A 23,209-nucleotide genomic window follows, 5' to 3' on the forward strand; every position below is an offset into this window, starting at 1 on the left:
AACAGATGTGTGTAATAACCACCTAATGTTTTGCTAGGTTTTGCAATGGAACAGGTATGGTTACTGCTCCTGCTGACGATTAAAGTGCTTTCAGTGACTGCTCAGTTCAATGGATACAACTGTGATGCTAACCTCCATAGCAGGTTTCCTGGTAAGTGTTTAATAGACATCTTTTTCTAATGGCTTCTTTATTGTCTTGGTTCAAAGCAGTGCTTATTTTTAAATACAGAGCTTTAAATCTGTCTGAAGCCTGCGGGCAGGACTCCACATTGACTTTTAACTATCTTGGTGACAATGAAACTCCTCTAATATTGTGCTTTACTTTCTTTTTAATTGAACAACGAGTCAAATTCAGCCTAGTAGGAACAAATACAACTCCCCTCGTTCCACTGGGGTTTGACCTGCTTTTGCCAGAGCTCTATCCTGCCCAAGAAGGTCACCAGAGGCTGTGTTGTTGGAAGTGTTCTCTATAGATTTAAGAGTCTGAAACTTCTAACTAGATTTTCTTCCATGTTTTATCTGGATAAGAGAATATAATTATGTTCTTTTAGTTACATAAATATCTGTCTATCTTTGGGCAAAATGAAGTCAATGGCAAAATTAAGTGTCTTATTTCAACATTAAGTGCTTAGTTAGGGACTGGTGGAGCCATGTGATGTACCTATGTATGACATATACTCATGCCTCTGGGAAAGTGGGAATTAAGTTGTTCTAGGGACATCAGATATCTGGAGCTGTTAACACAATGAGAAACAGAAATGAAATTTCAGTCTTAACGACACGCGTATCAGGGTTTACTCAGCTAAAGAATGTTTTTAGTCTCTGTTACATTGCTTATACTTCCTGCCTCAGTTATTTCTTGGGCAGAATAATAATAATTTAAAAAGCTGTGAATACTGGCTCATTCACATCTTGTGTTTCTGAGGTAGCAATCAAATTGAACCACATAGTGATAAACTCTAGTATTACACTGTGATACCTTCCAGTCTTGTTGATTTCTGAATAATAATAGTTTTGATTTTTTTCAGGAAGAATCCGCTCTTTCATTAGCTTAAGTCAGCAGAAAGTCTACAGTCTGTTTATTGTTTCCTGTGTTACTTTTAAGTACTTTGTTGACATAAAGACCAACACTGGGATTCATTCTTGTTCACTTAATAGGTGTGAATATTAGAAGTAGATAAATAAGACATGCAAAGAAGAATATGTTGTCTCCATCCCTGACAAAATCACTGTTTATCTGAGTATTTAACAAACTACTTCTATATTTCCCTTCTTAAGTAAAAACTTTACAGGCTTGCCTCAAATGTGTGGGTGAATTGTGCCCACTTGCCTTAGATCTACCTTTCTCATGTTATTGTTTTTCTGTTTCAGGCTTCTTGAGAGGATTGCAAGAGCTAGAAGGAAGTTTAGATTCCTCTTTCTGTCCTTTTAAAGTATTTCTCCGGTCATTTTTTTGTGCCAGCCTTGTGCCAAGGTTTTATATATGCAATATGATACTCATTAATTGAATCAAGCTCTTATTGTGGGTATTTAGGGGCCACTTGCAGTTCTGCCTCATGAAAAAGGGTCAGATCAGATTCCATGTTTGCCCAATCTCAGGTATTTGGGAGAAAATCTCCTCAGTTTACAAGTAAACAGAATTTTTTTTTTTTAAGTAAATGCTAATCACCCTGCACTTCCTGTAAGAGCTGAAAGTTGAGTCCTGCTCTTTCTTGTTTGTGATCTCAGGCAGCAAAGATTCAAAGGTTGGAATTTAGTCAACAGCCTTAGTGCTGATTCTGAGAACTAGGAAAGAAAAATAATTCTACTTATTAGCTGTGCATTTGAGATAAAGGTAAAATTCAGAAAACCCTTTTGTCCCAAAATTTGACAGGTGTTATTTTCGGTACACAAAAAAGGACTGCTATGAAATGGGCTGGGGCTAATGGAGCTGAGTGAGGCTGCTGGAGCTCTGCTCTCAGGGTTCAAGAACCCCAGAAGATGGCTGAGAGAGCCTCTGTGGGGTAATGGGGTTGCTGTCGCTACGCTTCTCCAGGCTGCTCAGCCCAGGCTGTGGCTTTGAGGATGCTGGCCCAGCTGCCTCCAGAATTCAAATGTAAGGGGAGTGGTGAGAGAGAGGTCATAAAGGAGAACATTTCAAAACAAACATCCATCGAGCTTAGATACTGCTCACAGGGCCTGATTGTGGATAGGACTTTCTTCCTGTTCCTAATTTGTTCCGCATGAGAAGTCTTCATTGTTGTCAGCTGAAAGTCCAAATGTGGAGTGAGAATGGACTTTTTTGCTGAGGTCTGTGGTGTGCAGATACGAGAGAAACCATTGAGATTTGAAGTTGTCTGCTCTTTTTCTTTCAATGCTGTGGAGAACAGAAGTTGTTTTCAGCAAAGATGAGAAATTAAGCCTTCCTAAAGGAACCTTGGAGCTCATCCGTTTTTCATTTGTTTGTGCTTTTATCATTCATTGCTTAGGTGACTCTTGCATAGGGATAGTGCTGCAAGAATAGGATGATAAATAATCAGGCAGGACTTTTGTTTCTGCAGTTCTTGGGTTTGTTTTGGTGTGTAGGTATGCAGTAGTCAGCAGGAATGAAGAAAAAAAAAAAACCCTATATGGTAGATAGAAAATTCTATAACGTTTTATACCAAAAGCAAGATGTGTTCTAGACAATATGTAATAAGGTCAGGTCCTGCTGTCCCTCAGAGAGTTGTCTGGAGAAAAAAGCTTTAGTTCTGCATTGCAAGAAAGAAAGCTTTTGGAAGGCTTTTGGGGGATGGAGCCATCTCCAGGTGGGAAAAGCACAGTTTTGGTTCAGGGAGCTCTTGTTGTAAGTACATACTGAAAATTTAGTAGAAGACAAGAAAATATTGCAGCTTTTTCACATACACTATGCATTGTAATTCAATTTCAAAGCAGTGATTTGATCAAAGAGGACACTCATACAGAGAAGCTGGTTTTGAATGATAAATGTCTTTGCATGCCTCTTCTGGTGGAATTACTTTTGTCAACTGTGTTCTGTGGCAAACTCGTGTCCTCTACAGGTTTTTTACTGCCTGCTCTGGGGCAAATCTTGGCAATGTGTGGAAGGCTACCAGAGCAGAAATGAGCAGTGGAGCTGTCAGCATTTGGCTCGTGTTGCCATGGGTCTGTCCTTTATTCAAGATGGTGCCTGTTACTGTAGTATCTATGTACCTCTTGAGCTTTACTTTCTTTTGCACATGACACTCCTGTGAGTCCTGTTGACTAGAGATAGTTTGTGTGATTTGAGTCAGAAGAAGACCAAGTGCTTTGCCTCTACGGAAACTCTGTGGCAAAGTAGTCATCATATTTGAGGCCCCATCAGCTGGGTGACCTAACCTTCAAACCATCGGTCCTCTCTTACTCAGAAAACCAGAAGCTTTTACTGCAGGAATGCAAACATTTTTTTTTATTTAAACTTATACATAGATAGGAATGATATTTACCTCTCTAAATTCACAAGAAATTAGCTAGAGCTAGATATTTAGCATCTAAAGGAGCATTAGGTCTGTTTGCACCTGGTTTCAGATGAATATCTGAACAAATAATGTTTTAATTCCAGAATGGACTAGTTTGGCAGCAATACTTTCTTGTAAAGTAGTGGGCAGAAAAGATTCAGTCTGGAAAGGTCATTTATCCTCCTGTATAGCACAAAGGTTTTTTTTGTACTGTATGGTCTCATTTACCTTAGTGTCAAATGAGAATTTTGCTAGTAATGGTACCTTAACAGATAGAGTAATATGTTGCTTTTTAAAAGGCTCGAAGGGAGTTATAAAATTAATGGAACTGCTTTATGTTACATCCTGAAATTTGTTGCAATCTGACTGTTTGTGCATTGGTCCAAATAAGTGTAAAGACACAGTTTGCCATTTGCCTTTTTGTACCATTCCCTCTACCTCAGTACATCAATTAAATGGATCATAACAGTCCTCAAGTAGTGAATACAAAGGCATGCTTTTTCTTGATTTTTGCATGTTATGTTAGTGGAATTATGTATATGTATGAACCAGGAGAATTTCATGCCAAATCACTTCAGTTCCTGTTTTGCCTCCAATACCTTTCTGCCCAAATTTACACCCTGTACATAACATTTATCACCACATTAGCTCAGGACAGAGTTTTGTCTGTTATTTCCTGTGCTTGATTGTTTTGGCTTTAAACTCACCATTAAAGCTGTCTGTATTAAACTACTTATGCTCCTGTACCATGGGGAAAGAGCTAGTTCATTATAATGGAGATTTCATTTCCTCTCTGTTGTGACAATGTAGTGGAACAATTCGTTTCAGCAGGTTTAATGGTATAGTATTGACTGAAGTCCTTCTGCAGTTTTTAGTAGCACTTAATCTTTAAATAGATGTAATAAATGAGTTATTATATAAAGGAGTAATGTCTGTGTTTACCACAATGCAGTATGTCTTTTTGTAAATCACTAGGGGAAAAAAAGCAGTCCCCCAATTGTCTGCAGGCACACAAGACCTTATAGAAAAGCTATGTTACAGCTCTAAAGCAAAACAAACTGTTGCTTGTGCCTATATCCTTACTTGATGCTTTTCTGTTCAAGTATATAAAAATCTTCAGAACTTTTGAAAAAAAGGTCAAATTAATCCAAAAAGGGTTTTGTTTTTTTTTTTTGCTGTTGTTCAAAAACTGATCACTTGTAACAATTGCTGTTTTCTAGGTCTTTTATATTGTCATAATGTACAGAATGAAAGATTGCAAGATGCTTTGCAGTATCGATCATTGTCTTTCAAGAGCCAACTGATTTTTCATTACAGCTAAAGTTGATGGTTCTTAAAAAAAACCCCAGCTTTAAAGATAACATAATAAATTGCACTGGTATGCTGTTGATTGTACTTCAAAGTCTGCACAACCTGAGACTGCAGTCTCATACAAAGTAGATTCCAGACAGGCTCAGACAAACACACTTGACTTCCGTGCCAGAGTGGGCTGAAAGGCAGAGCTTGGCCTCCCGAATTTCTCAAAATCACTGGAAATTTCTATTTCAGAAAGGGGCTATTTAATCAGACTCCAAATGTTTAACCACTTGATTTTTTTCCACGCCCTCGCAGTGCTTCAGTTTATGATGTGCTACTGAATGATTTGCTGGGGAATTTTGGAATAATGGTTTTGTTGTGTGGTAGACTATGCTATGATATTAGTTCTTGTCTTCTCTTTAGTGAAGCCATAGAGTCAAGTCTGTTCTTCAGAATAATGCAATTCTGACCTTTACATTCCAATATTTTGCTGAGACTGGGTTCCAAAAATTTATTTAATCATAAGTTACAACACTAGAGTAACTGCTACAATAATTATATGGAGATTAGTTAAAATACATCTTCTTACAGTGTCTTTCCCTGTATTTTTCTTGCAGCTGAACGAGATATCAATGTTTTCTGTGGAGTACAGACAATTACTATGAAGATAAATTTTTGCACAGTTCTTTTCTCTGGTTATTCTGAGACAGATCTGGCACTGAATGGGAAACATGGGGATGCCCACTGCAGGGGTTTCATCAATAACAACACCTTTCCAGCAGTGGTCATTTTCATCATCAATCTGAGTACTTTGGAATCCTGTGGAAACACTTTAGTGGTAAGACAAGGTCAAAGTGAAATTGTAGCATGGCTGTTTATGAATAGCATCAAGTGAATGACCTTGACAGTGTTATTTCTTTTACACATAATGTTTACATTGTCTTGTTAAAAATATATTCCATTAATCAAAGAAAACCAGAGAAAGTTGGTAATTTATTACCTTGATTACTAATGACAAAATGTGGTGGGCCACACATTTGTTCTCTGATTAGAAAGTTTTTTTTTGATTTTACTCTTTTTTTCAGTGGAAAAAGTAGATTTTTCCAAGACATTTTTAAGACTCTTGCTGAATACGCCTTCAATTTTGCTGAAACTTATAAAATACCCACTTGGAAAATGAAAGTAAAATATTTTAATAGTGGGCTAGACAGATGATGAGACTTATAGTCTGGGTACCTACTTCTGTGGTCTGATATGAGAGAGGCTTGCTGACTGATTGACTGATCTTGTGTGTTCTGTGATAAGGCTGAACGTCTTTGGGGGAGACAGTCTGGCCAGAGGGCCCAACCCACACTAGACACCTCTGCTAGCAGTGCCTTGAAGTCTCGCAATCAAAGCTCAATATGTAACTGCCTGGTAACAAACTGAAGTGTTCAAGCAAGTTTTGAAAGTTTGACATACAAAAAAATGGTTATCTAACCTATGTGCTCAATTCATGGTAAAATGTCAAGATGTGGGACCGAAGTTCAGATTTGGATTTTCAGCTCTGATCTCTTAGTGTGCAGCCACTCTGTGCTGTGGTGTTTTGCCTGGTTACATGACTTCAGTGTCTACAATTTATGTTGTTGTTCCACATATGGATAATGCACATCTTTGTGGAGCTGATGACTAAATCTGATCCTCAGCTGCAGGTGAGATTTTGGAGATAGAATCTGATCCAGAAGCTGACTTTGAAATCTGTTTTGTACCAGTACAATTTCATTTTCTTCAGTGAAACTATCTCACTCTAAATGGAGTGAGAGGGGCAGGTCAGGACTCAAACTTTCTAAACTAAGGGAGAAGAGAGTTGTACAGTTTGTGTGTATATTGCACTGTAGAAGCAGTGCTGACTTGTATCAAAGGATCTATGGGTAACTCACAAAAACAATTATAAAAAAGTATTATTTTTAAGGTTTATATTATATCTGTAATTCATACTTGCACTTGATGATACCTGCCAGTTTTTATAACAAACTCCCTGTTTTCTGTTGCTAATAATTTTGCAAAACTGGGCTGAAATGTTCAATGTGCTCTATGACCTATTTGCCTCAGGCTGAGTTTTGTTTTAAAAGTTCAGCAAAAACCAGTTCAGCAACTTCAAGATTCTCTTTTCCTGCTTTGCCTGAAAAGCTGTAGTGCTTCCATGACTTGCAGTAGAAGAAACTGCCAGGAAGCAACTTTTTCTTGTTCCTGTGGTGTTGTTCACATTGTAAATTCCCTGAACTTGTTATTTGATTATAATTTTAAGAGCAAATGCAAATAATTGGAGCTCCCTGTGAAGCTCCCCACAAGGTTGTACAGGATACAAACATAAGGTAGCAGCTGCTAAAATTATAACTAAATATTCCTCTCATCCTCTCTCAGTTTATGCATGCTGTGCAACAAAGTGGATAAAGGAGCAGGGAGCATTTCTTATCATGTTCCCCACACTTCAGTAGTACAATCCCATGCATTTCTTGGCTGTGTTTCATAGCAAAGACCTTCAAACCCATTTGCAATAAAAGTAAAGATGACAGTTCTGGCAGAACTCAGGTAAAACCCAGGTCTGTCTGTGGTATGGCAGACACTACTTTTTGTTTTTCAGGGTGGGATGGTGGGAAGCTAAAGAAGGCTGTAGCTGGCTATGCTACCTTAGTGCTCTAGTCTGTGTCTTTTAGGCAAGGAATAGATCCTATGAAATTTGACTTTCATAACTTTCCTGCCATTTAGCAAATGTCTAGGTATACTATTGGGAAAGTGCATGGCTGTATCTGTCTTGTAGCTGTTTTATCTGTAGTCAAAAAAAGATATCAAAATACCTGCTGGGTATCCTGTGCTATTCAGTGCAAAATCTTACAACTTGTGCACCTCAGATGATTCTTCCATAATGAAATGTTTTAAGAAATTGTGTATTCTAAAGCTAATGAAAGCATCTGTTTTGCTAATACTGTTATACAAAATAAATGCAATGGTGGAAGTCCAGTGCCAAGTTAATTTGACTTATTGTGTATGTGTCTACTCAGAAAGTGATTTGTGGCACTTATCTGCTGTTTTCAAACTTATTCAGATCAGTAGCTACAGATGAAGTGGGGCTGGGCTGCTACCAGGGAATGTAACAAGGTGGATGGATGATGGCAGAGCTGTGGATGTGGTCTACCTTGACTTCAGCAGAGCGTTTGACACAGTCTCCCACAGCATCCTAGTTGCTAAGTTGCAGAGGTGTGGTCTAGACAATAGAGTACTGAGGTGGATTGCAAACTGGCTTAAGGAGAGAAGCCAGAGAGTGGTAGTCAATGGTGCGGAGTTTAGTTGGAGGCCAGGATCTAGTGGAGTGCCTCAGGGGTCAGTACTGGGGCCAATATTATTCAATATATTCATTAACAATTTACACGAGGGAATTGAGTATACTATCAGAAAGTTTGCTGATGACACTAAGCTGGGAGGAGTGGCTGACACGCCAGAAGGCTGTGTTGCCATCCAGTGGGATCTGGGCAGGCTGGAGAGTTGGGCGGGGAATAACCTGATGAAATTTAACAAGGGAAGGTGTAGAGTCCTGCATCTGGGCAGGAACAACCCCAGGTTCCAGTATAGGTTGGGAAATTACATATTAGAGAGCAGTGTAGGGGAAAGTGACCTGGGGGTCCTGGTGGACAACAGGATGACCATGAGCCAGCACTGTGCCCTTGTGGCCAGGAAGGCCAATGGCATCCTCAGATGTATTACAAGGGGAGTGGTTAGTAGATTGAGAGAGGTCCTCCTTTCCCTCTACTCCGCCCTGGTGAGACCGCATCTGGAATACTGTGTCCAGTTCTGGGCCCCTCAGTTCAAGAAGAACAGGGAACTGCTGGAGAGGGTCCAACGTAGGGCAACAAAGATGATTAAGGGAGTGAAGCACCTCCCTTACGAAGAAAGGCTGAGGGAGCTGGGTCTCTTTAGTTTGGAGAAGAGGAGACTGAGGGGTGACCTTATTAATGCTTATAAATATAAAAAGGGTGAGTGCCACGAGGATGGAACCAAGCTCTTCTCGGTGGCAAACAATGATAGGACAAGGAGTAATGGGATCAAGCTGGAACACAAGAGGTTCCACTTAAATTTGAGAAGAAACTTCTTCTCAGTGAGGGTGACAGAGCACTGGAACTGACTGCCCAGGGGGGTTGTGGAGTCTCCTACTCTGGAGACATTCAAAACCTGCCTGGACATGTTCCTGTGCGACCTCACCTGGGCATTCCTGCTCCAGCAGGGGGATGGGACTAGATGATCTTTGGAGGTCCCTTCCAATCCCAAACATACTGTGATACTGTGAAGGGTGTCCTCCACTTTTCTGGAGAGCTGCATGTTACTGGTAGCTCTGCACACTCTATCAGCCTGAGCAGTGCAAGGTAGCATGTGTCCAGGGACTGAATTAAGGTTGCACTGGCATGAAGTTTGTATTGCTTTTCAGCTCTTGCATTTCTGACAGTGTTTCTTTTCATATAATTTATAATCTAGATTTAGAGATGTGTAATGTAAAATGACACAACCACAGACTCCAAGTTCAGTGATTTGGCTAATAAAGTACATTGATTTTAATATGTCAAAAGCAAAGCTCAAGAGTGACAGAGTTGTTTCTGTGAATAAAACTTCTTATGTATTGACTTCATTATTTCATATGCAAGCTCATCTTAAGCTAATAATTTTAAAATGTAATAGAAAAGTTCCTTCAGTTTTTCCTGGTAAGTTACGTGAATTAGCTGGGAATGCTCAGAAAGCAAAAGTATCTACAAAAAAACCACTTCCAGGTTGCATCATTTTTTTTTCAAATGTTGTTCAAGTTTGTGTTTTAAGAACAGGGATATCACTTGTGAACTGTATGTATGTGAATATGTGGAAGTGAAAACCAGAACACACGGAACGTGTTACTAAATTAATTTCACTTTTGAAGCATTTCCTGAAGATATCTCTTGGTAAATTATGGGTTAAAGCATCAGTGTCTGTAGGTATCTTTTGTTCCGTAGTTAACTTTCTGATAATAGTTGTTTTCTGTCTCCCTCAACAGGTATCCTCAGCTCGTGGTATTAATGCTTATGGAAATACCTCAGTGGTACAGATAGGTAATGTTTCAGGCTATATTGATACTCCAGACCCACCAACAATTATCAGCTACCTGCCTGGGCTTCTGTACAAATTTAGCTGTAGCTATCCACTGGAGTACTTGGTTAACAATACTCAGCTTGCTTCGTAAGTGTGCTTTTCATTCCTACATGTTTCATTCCCATGTTTGTGTAAGCCCATATAAAAATGTCTATATGCAATGTATGCCTAAATATATGTGCCATAGCAGTGTTGTCAGCATAGTGGTTTTTAGCTGCACAAGAGAAAAAGGAAGGCAAAAAAGCACTGAAAGAAGAGGTGATGCAAATTAAAAGAAAATTCTGTAGCATCATTTTATGAAATAACATAATTTTTGAAGAGCTGCCTTTATGAAGAGTGCCTTAGATACTGTAAAACCTCCCTTGAAATTCAAGTGTTCTGGGGACAAAATGGTAGCAGCAAAAAAAAGGGAATTCTTTATGAAATAATTTTTAATCATGTAAATATAGTGTGCAAGAGAAAATATTTCCATGAGTAAACCTTGTATATCATGAAAAGTGGGTTCCTTTTTGTCACTTTGCCTCTCTGCTAATTATTTTTCTGATTCATATTTTCAACAGTATCCATTATTTTCTGCATAGTTAAGGTTCTGTCAGTCTTTCCACTACAAATTCCTGTTTCTGAAGTTTATAACCCAAATGCATAAATTATCTCCTTGTGATATATCTCGTTGTGGTTTTTAATGAAAAAAACCCATTAAAGTATATAAACACAAAAATAAGATAATCTTTCTTCATGATGGTTTTTGGTTTCTGGTTCTGTTGTAGGTCATCAGCTGCTATTTCTGTGAGAGAGAACAATGGTACATTTATCAGCACTTTGCATTTGTTACTTTACAATGTGAGTATAAAGCACAGTAGCATGACCTGGACTAAATTAATCTCTGCACTATGTAGGTACAAGCTGGATTAGCAGAGCAAAGTATAGAAACCTCTTCATTACTTGCTATTCCCTTCCCACTCCTCCTGTGAATGGGACGTCTTTCATCTCTACATTCCTTTGTCCTTTTTGTTTGCGTGTACCTGTTGTCTTGTTTTTATATGGCTGGTCTTTGAGGACACACAGTCTTTTTCTCCTATATTTATACAGTTCCTCAGTTTACAGCTCTGGCTTTCAGGTTGTAGTGCTACATGACTCATCAGTTGTAGCAACAGTAATCATACTCCAGAGTGCATGCTTGTGTTTGCATTTATGATGTTTATGTGTGTATATGTGTATAGGTACATTGTACAGATACAGAGAGTACTCTGTAGTATTCTGTAAAAATATTCCAGACCTGTTACCTCAGCAATGAACGGTAACACTTTTGCCAGAGTATTTTTATGTTCAAGCATCATCAGAGTGTTTTGATCATCTGTAACTGTAATGAGGGATGTAGGATTTCTTCCAAATCTATAGCTCACTGCACTTGTTGCCTCATTGTGCGGACTTTCAAGATTTTAAGGGTTAATAATTTTAACAGCTTTCAACTAATTCTTCTTCCATACATTTTAGATAATTTAACTTGAATATGCATTATTATAAAAGCTTTTACTATGTAAGTATGGATGGTGACAGTAAAATATGAAAAATGCACGGACCTCTGCTTAGCATTAATCCCTGAAATTATATTTTTGTGTTGATTAAAATTTTTATTCATACATTTTAAATACCTTATTTAAATATCAATTTTTCAATCTATCAAGCAACATTTTTGTAAATTATGAACCTGATTCTTTTACGTTATTATTCATGCCATCATGATGCTGTGTTATAATTGATGCAACTGATTTAAAAGTCAATGCTTTATTCTTTGAACATAATGAGCTATAAATATTGTAACAGGACGTTTTCCAAAGGCATGCTTAAAAAAAGTGCTGTTTGTTTGACAGAGCAGAGTTCCAAATAACCTATGATCTGTTAAAATGAAGATTATTCTTCTCTCATTTTTAAATCAACCTGTAACCAAAAGGATGGGGCAGGGTGAGGGGTAGCCAGATTTCTCAGTCAGGACAAGCATTGATCACCACATGTTTGCTGCCTCTTGGGGCCCAGTTCTGCACAGAGTCAGGTGTAAGTGTTATTGATGCTTGTGCTGAGCACTTGTTTTCCCTCAAACACCACATACCAAGATGAGCTTTCATCCTCCCTACCCCTGTGAGTTTACAAGTCAACCATGAGCAGTGGTGTCCCTGTTGGAGAGTCCTGGTTATGGTGGGGGCCTGGGGACCCCTTGGCATTGGCAAGGGGTTGTGTACAGATGTGGCTTTTGACTGCAAGCAGCCAAACTTTAAAGCTTTAGCTGTAGTGTTATTTCACTGGAATTGTCTCTTCATTTTCTCAGCTCACCCCCACCTTCCCTCACAAGGTGATGTCTACATTTACTTTGTGGTGTTAGTGTGTGTTATCATTAGGAAAGTCAAGAGGAGCCATTATGATAGAGTCAGAAAGACTTTAATAGCAAAACGTTTAATGGGCTTTCACAGAGCCTAAGTGGCTTTATGCTTCATGGTCTTGATGTAAATGTCTATCTAAATGAATAGAAATTCCTCTTTAAGAAGAAAAGAACAATTTTGTAATGTAATAGTGAGGCACCCTTTTTTTAATCAGTTGCAAAATGTGACAGACCTACGTATTAGAGAAATGTATAATTAATTTTAAAGAAGGCAAACTTAACTGGTCTCACTTGAATGGCTCTTCAAGGACTTGCTCTGTGTATGTTGCAGAGCTGGTCTGTGTGAGCATGTGTATGTTGCAGAGCTGGTCTGTGTGAGCATGTGTATGTCCCAAGGCCTCCAACGCTGCAGAGATTGAATACTGGGCGTGCTGTGAATTTTGGAGTTATTCCCTTTGAAAAAATGCTTGATATATGAGCTTAGTCCTAGTTCCTGTCAGCTGCTGCTCTTGGTCTTGCCTGCCTCACTGAACCTGGTCAAAATTCTGTTTGACAAAAATTTTCTTATGTATTGAGTGTTTCAGCCACTCATAGAAGGTCTCAACATGCTGAGTCCCTGTGCTTTCTGGATTAGCAACATATTTGACACAGGTGGCGTTAGCAGTAAGTGCATTTTGCATTTTGATATGCTGAATTAACCTCTGTCACTCAAATTTGTTTCATGGATTGCTGCTGAAGCAACATTTATGGTTCAACCTTTGAACAAGACAACCAATAAATCAGCTATATCTATGTAGTAGTATATGGGGAGTTCCCGACTTTTATTTTCTATGCAGCTTTCTTGAAACAGCTTTTTTGAAATAATAGAATTTAAATGAAAATGTTTATTATTTGTAGTCTTCAACAAGTTGACTTCCACAGAAAGTACATTTCACATAACAGAATGTGTCTGTTTTCCCAGACTACATCTTAAGATATGTAAAACCTGATGGCATTGCTATCTCCAATAAATTGGATAACCTTAACAACCTTTCCTGGGAAAGTATACACCGGGACAATCCAGTTAAGCTCCTCCTTTAGAAAACCAAAGTAACTGCTACATTTGCCTGTAGGTGCTGGGATTCATAGATTCCCCAAAATGGTTGCATAGGATAAGGCCAGCCAAGTGGTGTTGATTGTTATAGACAAATGTGTAGGCAAATGCTCTAGCACTGCTTTTTGCTCCTTATGGAGGACAAAATAAATGATTGTCCTATATAGAAAGGTCAGAAAAATTAGATGGGAGTTCAGTCTGTGGATGCAGATGGGTTGTTAGAGTGGGATTTCTGATACATTGAGGCATTTATTTTATTTATTTATTTATTTTTTTTTTTCAGGATTCAACCTACAGCCAGCAGCTCCTTATTCCGAGTACAGGTTTACCTTTGAAAACCAAAATATATGCAGCTGTAAGAGCAACTAACCTTGATGGCAGGTACCATAAAGGATGTTATTTCTTGTCTTGGATTGCAATTTTTTCTGATATATATGCAACTGTCTTTCCTCACAGCCTTTCGTGTGTTAAAATAATGGTTGATGTTTGACAATCACTGCCCTCAGTGGGAGGATATCAGGTCCTTAATGGTGAATACATATCTTGCTGCTGTTCTCATTATGAAAGTTTTTCTGAATTATACCTTAAATGTTGTATTGTTGTTATTTAAGAAATGACCCCGTAAGATCAAGTGAGAAACTCCAGGCCTTCTAAGAGTGGGATGGTTTTGATTTCTAGTCCTATGTGGCTATGACTTCTGAGAGGAGGTATAGAACATGTGTTGGCCTGTATGAAACCAAACAATCAGATTTCTACTATTCTGCTGCTATGCTGTGCTGTTTAGTTTTGTAAGTTGTGGGAAGAAATAGGTGATATGTTGGGAATGAAGGATGATTTGTGTGTGACCAGTTAAATAGGGTAACTTGGCTTCAATGTAACAGCCTGCATTATCAGTTTGTATGCTTGCCTGTACTGTCTTTTATTCTATCTCACTCACTCTTCATCCCTACTCTTAACATAATCAGTTCCCCTCACCTATCACTTTGTTCCGTGTGCAGGTGGAATGTTTTGATGGACTACTGTTACACCACACCATCTGGTAATCCTAGTGATGATCTGCGATATGATCTTTTTTTCAGGTAGGTCCTGTGCAAACTGCCTGGAAAGTCTAAGTGCTATTAGCAGGGAGGAATGAGGGCTGGGCTTACAGATAAAGTGTCAGGATTTATCTTGTTTGTGAACATAAACATAGAAGCAAGAGAAAAGTCGTAAGAATTATGAGAATAGAGAAGCATATATCTAAATGGCTCTTCTAGAGATACCATTAACACCCAAATTGAATGGCTAAACTGGCCTTTATTTTACCAAAGGTACTTTTATGGTGAATGACACTGATATAAAACATCTTAGACTCCAGGAAAGCAGTTAAGCAAATGATTAAAGATAAATAGATGCTCCTCCTTCTACTCCCAGTGATATAATTTGTTTGAATGGGAACTTTGAATAACACCTTGGCAATATCTCAGATTAAATCTTATCAGTGATGGTTGCTGGAGAGATAGTGTCTTCATTTGGAGTTACCTTTCTATACTGGTTAGCATACCTGATTACTTTTTGCTCCAGGTCTCAAGTTTCTTTAGGCACTAAAATTAAATGGTAGCTTGGTTATAGCTGTAATGTTGCAAAACAAAACATAATGTTTTTGTAGGAATGCATTTCAGCACAGGACTGTGCAGCCTAACAGGCAGATTGTGGCTGCCCATGGTGGACATCATGGCACGGCGTTCTTTTCCAAGGAGCTGAAGCACTGAGCTTGCTACTTAAGTTGTTTTATTCTCATCTAAGAGCTTCCAAATGCTAATCATACAGCTGCTCATCCTAGATTTAATCTTCTCTACAAAAACTAGCTGTGACAAGGACCCACAGACGACTATAATTGAAAATGGCAAGAGCCAAATGGGCCGGTTTTCCTTTGAGGTGTTTCGCTTTGTGAAGCACAAGAACCAGAAGATGTCTACGGTCTTCCTTCACTGCGTGACAAAGCTGTGCAGAGCAGATGACTGTCCCTTTCTTGTGCCGGTAAGTTTCCATGGATGAAAGTTGCTCTTAATTATCTGGATATAAAATAGGCACACTGGGGTTATTCTGCATATAAATGCTATGGAAGTTTGGATGGCACAGAACAAGTATGACTTGTAGAGTCTGAACTAATAATGTTTTTTGTGTCTGAAGGAATGTAAAACAGTTGATGAAGAACAGGGCAGTGTATATTGTCATCTGGAGATTACTAGACCTCCAAAATACAGGTTGTTGAACACATGAGAAATGACCTCTTCGTCCTTTGGTTCTTAATTCATTTTTTAAAGTAGCAACTCTGAGACAGCTTCAGACCTGAAATTCTTAGTATAGCATCTGAGAAAAAAGATATCCACAATCACAGTGGACGAATAGAAATATCTTAGAGTTTATGGAAAACTTAAACTATAGTAAATGCCACTATGCTTACAAGAAAAATTTGGAAGAGTTTCTGACAGTGAAAAGAAAACCAGCTTACTACATCCCCTGTAGTTTATTGCTGTCTCCCTTATAGTTTGGACAACGCTATTTTGTGGAAGTTAATGAAGTTGTATCAATTCAAAAATTATTGAATTTTAGGAGTGTCAGGAGCAACAAATCTATTTTGGAAATTGCAACATTTAAATAAACATATAAACACAGAATATTCTGGGTTGACATCTTCAGAATGCAGTATCATTTCTTATTACTATTTAGAGATTTAAAATGCTATCAGTTCAGTATGCTTCTGACATTTTTTACATTATTATGTACTTCTATATTATGCTTTTAAATAATTCATTGTTGCTATTGAATTGATGTTCTGAGGTTTTTGAAGGTCTTTCACAAGAAGTTGAAATTAAAGAAATGCTCTTGGTTGAAGCATACTTGAGTACCCAAGATTAAAGTAGATGATAAATTAGAGATGTTAAAGGTGGATTCCAGATGACACAGTGCTGGGGATTGTTTTAATGTGGGTCATTGCTGTTTAGAACTCCATAGAAAATGCGTGAACTTTAACTTGAGAAGCTTGCTAACATAGGAATGGTAGCACCCTGTCTGTGCCTAGTCTAGCAAAACGCATTTGTTGGGGAAAACTGTCTGTAAACAAAGCTTTGGGAAATTAACTACTGAAAATTTAATATACAATGAGAGGGATCTTGTACACAACAGCAATGTAGTTTTGTAAACAATGCGAGGCAAAATGCATTGGGAAGCAAGGCATTTATAAGATACGCTTCTAGGGAATATTGCAGCTGTTTTTATTGCAAAGTAATTTAATGCGTACTAAGAAATAAAATAAAGGTCATAGTATTGCTTATAAAAGAGTTTACATTAAAGCAGGAAGCACAGAAGAGCAATAATTCCATTCCACTCTGAAACTGACTTTGTTTTGATTAACTGCTCAGATTTGCAGTAACAGAGAAAGAAGAGATGCTGGTGGGAGGACAACTTGGAGCCCTCAGAGCACCTCTGGCAATGCTGTAATCTCTGCTGGCCCCATCATTACGAGGAGTGGTAGGAATAAGCAAATGTTTTATATGGAGGGCAGGAATTTCAGAAACCTGGCGAAATGTTTTGCAGTTCAATATAAATTTGCAGTGTTTCAGAGAAAAGCTGTATTCTCCATGCGTTTTTTTCCCTGCTGTCAGAGTTCTTGGTGGAAATTTTGAGCTTATATTTCTGTTAGTCTCTCACATGCTTCCTCCCTACCCCAGTAAAATCACTGTGGGATACTGTTATGCATATAAGGCCATTATAAAAGCCCAAACTTGGTGGGTTAAATTTTGCCAGATTTCATTGAAGATAATGGAATTTAAGGCACTGTGTTCAGTGTTGCAATTTAATTTGGACAGCTAATGAATATTCATTGTTACTTTCGAGTCACCATTTCTTCTAGCTTCACCTGCGGGGTTTTATCTAAGTGTTGCATAAAATTAATACATGCTGTACTTAGACTTCAGCTATAAGAAAGAAATAGGACAAACACATTGTAAATTCAAAGTAGAGTGGGCCAAAATCTACTCCTTTATATCCAGACTGAAATTCCAAGATTTCCATTTTTATTGCCAAACTTTAAGAAGAAAAAAAAAGGCAGCTCTAAATGAAACCTATAGTCTCTGAAAAGAATTTGTGTGGCTGCTGTTGACAAAATAATAAAAATAAAATATTTTAATAATGTTTAAGAATTTATGTTTACAAATATTTATAAGTAGTTGCAGTTAAGTAACTGATTTCAGCAGTTTTATATTTAGGAAGCTGAGAGTGGGACCAGATCTTATCTATGAAAAATAATTGAAACTCGTGAGAATAAAATCTGTCTTTACAAGCAAAGTGGTTGTGCCCACATATACAAACAGAACTGATCCATCAGAACGGGGAACCACCTAGCAAGAGACAATTATTGGAACCCTCTGTTATAAACAACATTTCTGCAATGAAAATGAGTATTTTTTTTCCTGCATTTTACATAGTCCCAATTGAGTTGCTGCTATCCGAGTAGTCGAGAAAAAGTGAAAAGAGCTAAGTTCAAAGTTGCATATGTGAGTAGTTATGGGAAATGAATGACAGATTTGCTCAGAGAAACATGTATGCTAGAGAAATGCTGCCTTAGGCAAGGAGTGGAAACTAGACAAAGCTTGTTAGATGAGCAACGCCTATTAGGTAATGTAACTTATGATCCAAATGCTACAAATGCAATTTTTACAATTATAAAAAAAAGTAAGATACTCATCAGCTACCTTTATATACTGCATAATTTCAAGCAAACAAAGATTTCTACACAAGTGTTTAATGACTCCAAAGAAAGGATAAGTGATTTTGTAATTTCTTGACAAATGTTGAGGTTTTTTTTTTTAAAAAAAGTGAAAACATGAAAAAGGCTGGAAAAAGGAAATAATAATTGAAGTGTCTTCTACTTGAGGAATATGGATAAAGCTTTTTAGATTAGAGATATTTCTGCATCTCCACAGTACGCTTTTAGAGTGTCCCGCTCCTGTCAGACGGATGGTTTAATGGGAGTACTCTGCAAAAATGGGATTCAGTTCTGAGCACTGTCATTAATTTTCTGAGTGGCATTGGGCGAGTCCCTTAATCTGACCTGGACTACACTCTTCCTTCTGGAGCAGAAAGAGGGAGTTAGTATTTCCTCACACTGTCCCTCCCCATTGTGAAAAAAAGTGCATTAAAAATGCGATGCTCAGGAATTCTATAGTCAAGGAAAGAACAATAGGAAAGTAATGAGAGAACTGGAACAGAGCTACCCTGTTTCCCTGAAAATAAGACCTACCCTAAAAATAAGCCCTAGCATGATTTTTCAGGATTTCTGAGGATGCTCAAAATATAAGCCCTACTCCAAAAATAAGCCCTCATTACAGTTCATTAAAAAAAAAAAAAAAAAAAGTCAGTTTAAATAGTGTCCAGGCAGCTATGCATGTAAACAAACAAACAAACAAAGGCATATTTTGGAGCAAAAATTAATATAACAAATCTGTCTTATTTTTGGGGCAACAAGGTATATGAATGTGGATGAGAAGTGCAGGGGTGCAGTGCTGGCTCACCGTGGTGTGATGCTGCATAGAGGCACTTAGAATATTTTCAAAGTCCAGCCTTAGTATAGATAAATTTGTACAGAGACCATCAGACCGGCTGCACCCGACTCATCATAGTATTTCTGGCCAGGATTAGGGCTGCAATGGCATGAATGTGCAGCTCCTCACTTCCCTCATTTAGGCTAGTGCTGCACCTATCCCAGTGCTGGTCCTGTGCCCATTGCTATCTGCAGAGGGACCTCAGGTCAGCCAGGTCTCCCCATTAGTCTCACCACCCGTTGTTCTGGTAACAGCGGTGTTTGTGCACTTACCTTGGTAGGACCTGAATAGGGGTACTGTAGATCAGTGAGTGGTCCTTCTGCATATTTCTGAACTCTTCATTGCTAACATTTTGTTCTTTTCAGAGAAACTTTATTCTTGTTTGTCAATCTAAAATAAGCCATTATGGGAGGCATACACAGAAGAGAATGTTTTAGTGTCTGTTTATAGAAACAAAACTGGCACCTACCTGTGAAGGTGAAATTGTGTAGCTTTTGATGGATGCCTCACTTAAACTTAGAAAACAGCTGCTCAAAACAAATGTATATGTGAGCTGTGCTCAGAAGTTGCACAAAAAAAGTAAAAACAGTGACAACAAATGTTATTCTGAGATGGACAGTGGTAATAAAAACTGAAGACAACATACAAATGTTTCTCTGATTATAATGATACTGTGTAACTGCCAAGAGAAAAGTAAGCATGGGGAAAGGGTGTTTTTTGTAATAATTTATGGTTGCTGATGTATTTTTGCTTGAAAACCTCAGGTTAACTTTTTTCATATACAGATCTTCTTGTAATATGATTAATAATGAGGGCACTTGCATATAATATCATGCTTATGGTTGTATTTTTATTGAGGGACAGAATAGAACTGGCCACCTTTTCAGTTAAGAAGTTCCAGCATTAAGGCGTGGGTGGTTTTGTTTGTTTGTTTGTTTGTTTGTTTGGATTTTTTGTTTGTTTGGTTTTAGCTTTGTTGCTTTTGTGCCACAGAATAGTAAGTAACTGCATATTGGTTTGATCATATTAAAAATGAAGCAATGTCACATAATTAACACTGCTGTCTTTATTCTACCAGAGATATTAAAAGCTACTAATCAATGCTGCAAGTATAGCTGATATGCTTTGGAAATAAAGTTAGGCCTCTTGGCTTTTGTGTTGCAAGGTGGGAAGGAGGTAGATAAAATATAATGCATCCCACTTTTGTTTTATACAGATGAAACTCCAACCAACAATTCACAGCTTGGTAAGTTAATCAGAATTCCAAGAAACATAAAAGATGATTTGAGTGAAAAAGAACTGAGGAGATGAACCATTTTGATTGAGCTCCATGCACTGAGCTGAAATGTTTTTTTCTTTTTGGCTTGTTTTTGTCATTTAAATGAGTCAATACTGACATGCTAGAAAGAAAGCAATTGGTGAATTTGGAATGCTCAGTTTAATTTGTGTACCCAGCCCCACCAACCTAGCAACTTCTAATTCCTATGATGGAATTGAAATGAAAATCTGTTGCTATGATATATGAGGGAGAGGGAACATTGCAACTGCCAGATGCAAAATCAAACTTAAGCAGTAAACTCTGCCCATGCAGAGTAGAGCAGCAAAATAGTTATTACGGTGCAGTCCACCTCAGTTCACAGCTCAGAGTCAGAAGAGCTCTGCTTCAGCTCCTGTTCTCCTGGCATTTAACGACACAAAGAACCTATAGGGAATCTCAGATAGAACTTCTGGTCTGCTAAGGCAATGAAGGAAATAGGCTCCATGAGAGATCAGGTCTCTTGAGTTTTAGGATGTTTCTCCTTTGGGCACCTGCAGAACTTGTTCCAGCCTGTCTGTTCCTGTTCTCTGTTGGTAACAAGGAGTAGCTAATGACTAAGATAGGATGGTGAGGGCAACCAGGAAATCCATTGGGCCATTCTACCTCTTGCTCATAACAGGATCAAGTGGCACAAACAACCTATCCTGTCCTTTGAACTCTAATACTATTTTTTTCCTCCTTTTCTTAATTGAAACCACATGAAAAGCAGCTACCTTTCTTTTCTAGTATGGAAACAAAGTTCTCCCTGAAAGGAATTGCTCTGTGGTATGTTCCTTCTCATGAGTATCATTAAAATAATTCTAATTCTTAAAAAAACCAAAATCTCCATTTGCTGTACACAGCTTGCTATGTTAATGGCTACTACCTTTCCTTCCCAAGCAATGGAAGCAGCAGCCCTCTCTTTCCATCCCAGAGCAACAGCCTTTCCCGTGCCTGTTGCTGTCCCAGTGGGGAGTGCAGAGGTGGAACGAGATGGGATTACTGCTTCTCTGCTATTGGAGAGAAGACGTGTAAGGTCAGAAGACAGCACAGCGTTGAAAAGGGGAGGGCAACTTGATTAATAGAGCTGAATTTTTTCAGCTTTGGTGAGGAGGGATGGTTGATGGAATTGAAGGCAGGTGGCTGCTTCTGGGAAGAGCAGTCTCGTTGCCCATGTAGAAGCTGTGTTGTCATTTCACCTCACTCTCCACCACTGGTAATGGCAAACAGAGCTCTTAGAAAAACACACATCAATGCTTTGGGTAGTGCATTCCACTCAAATGTTTTTTTTCCCTCCTTCTGGAAAAGATGGTAGAGGCTGGATGTGTATGTTCAAGTGTCCAGGAATTGATCCAGGAACAGCCTGTAAAACTACACTAAATAGTAAATATGTTGCCTCTTCTCTCTGAGAATTAATAAACATGTTAAGCCTTCTATGAAAACATACAGACAAACTTAAGGTACCTCAAATATCTTGTGCCAGATATGCCTGCTAAGGATTTATATAACCTTCAAATTGAGATGTGGATAATGATACTGGGGAAGAAATCCTTTCATTAAATTGATTAGGCCACAAATCCTTATACATCTGCCTTAATAGTTCTTGGACAGGTCAAGTTTGGTCACTAGCAATATGAGAGGTTATGGCCCACAAGTATCCTTACTCTCTTTATCCCCCAGCACGATGGATACTGAAAGAACTAATAACTGTTTTCAAAGTACTCTTAGATAAGCTTTATCCACATAGACGGGTACTCATTCTGAAGTACAGTTTTAGTCCCTTTATTGTAATTGTTCTGTAGAGAGGGTGTTGTAGTGGAAAGACAGAAGTGTTTGGGACTGTTGAGAGGTGGTAATCACATCTTAACTGTACACTTTCATTTCCCTTACAGCTCATCCAAACGGACCTCCTTTCCAGTTGAACTCGGTCACCAGTGCACTGATTTCAGGTGTTGTCGTCCTAGGAATCACAAGCATTTCATTTTTCGTATGTTCCCTAACTCTTCTGCACAGAAAGTGGCCCAACGGTTCAGTCTTGAGTGGCATCCGAAACCCAGTTTTCAACTGAAAATGATTTACTTGCACTTTTTCTTTGGAGTTTCCTTTCTTGTCCATGAAGTGTGATTCCATTAAAAACTAATATTAAGGCAACACTCCAGCTGTATCCAGCTTCTATTCCAGCTATATGCTATATTTGTAGATTTGCTAAATGTTGTTGTGTAGATAAGAAGCAGTGATATTGGTAACAATCCTAGAAAATTATGAGAATCTCAATTGTGTTTGTGATCAGACTGTATGACATTATGCCCACATGTGTGCTGACAATAGAGCTTGTGTCTCCAGCTTTCCAGTAAGGTCTCAAAGCTGAAGATGCTGAAGGTGAGAACCTTTCCAAGTATGCCATCTTTATACAAAACCTGACACATTCAGAAGCATTCATAACTTTGTAAACACTTAAGATAAGGAACACTTCTATTTTATTATGGTATTTTTCACAAATTTGAAAAACAATTGTGTCTCAGGAAGAACTTGTTTTCATCTATCTTGGCTAAAAATAACCCCAGAGAGACTTAGAATAAGTGATTTCTGCTTGTTATTAATTTGGAAATATTTTATTGGATATATCTTTCCATTGAATTGTGGCATATCATGTGAAAGACATAATCTGGTTGGTTATCTTTGAATCAAATAGTGTAGAGCAAGCTGCAATTGGTCCCAGGGAACAATGCTGCAGTTCTTGAGGTGGGAAAAACTTTTTCCAGCAAAATCATTGAGTGAGAATCAGTGAGAGCTTTACGTTTAACTAACGTTCAGCAGAAAGTTAATTCTGCACAGAATTGCCACATCTGTAGCGTTCAGTCAAATTCTAACCCCAGGAACTACTCCAAGGAGAAAAAGTTTTGCTTTCCCCCTGACTCCTTGAACAGGCACGCTAATAAAAGC

The 23,209-nt window shown here is 38.3% G+C and overlaps 1 protein-coding gene across 1 annotated transcript; it reads left to right on the forward strand.

Annotated features, from left to right (window-relative positions):
- Positions 1–42: 42 nt before the first annotated feature.
- Positions 43–22,334, forward strand: ZPLD1 (zona pellucida like domain containing 1; the record flags this gene model as incomplete). The annotated part of the gene is made up of 10 exons (XM_080364110.1): positions 43–151; positions 5,387–5,607; positions 9,823–10,004; positions 10,685–10,757; positions 13,668–13,765; positions 14,383–14,463; positions 15,232–15,403; positions 16,789–16,897; positions 20,186–20,215; positions 22,159–22,334. The coding sequence occupies exons 1-10, from the start codon at positions 46–48 to the stop codon at positions 22,332–22,334; spliced, it is 1,248 nt and encodes a 415-aa protein (XP_080220236.1). The 5' UTR covers positions 43–45.
- Between the last annotated feature and the right edge of the window lie 875 nt (positions 22,335–23,209).

The sequence above is a fragment of the Nesoenas mayeri genome (assembly GCF_963082525.1).
Source record: "Nesoenas mayeri genome assembly, chromosome: 1".
Lineage (NCBI taxonomy): Eukaryota > Metazoa > Chordata > Aves > Columbiformes > Columbidae > Nesoenas > Nesoenas mayeri.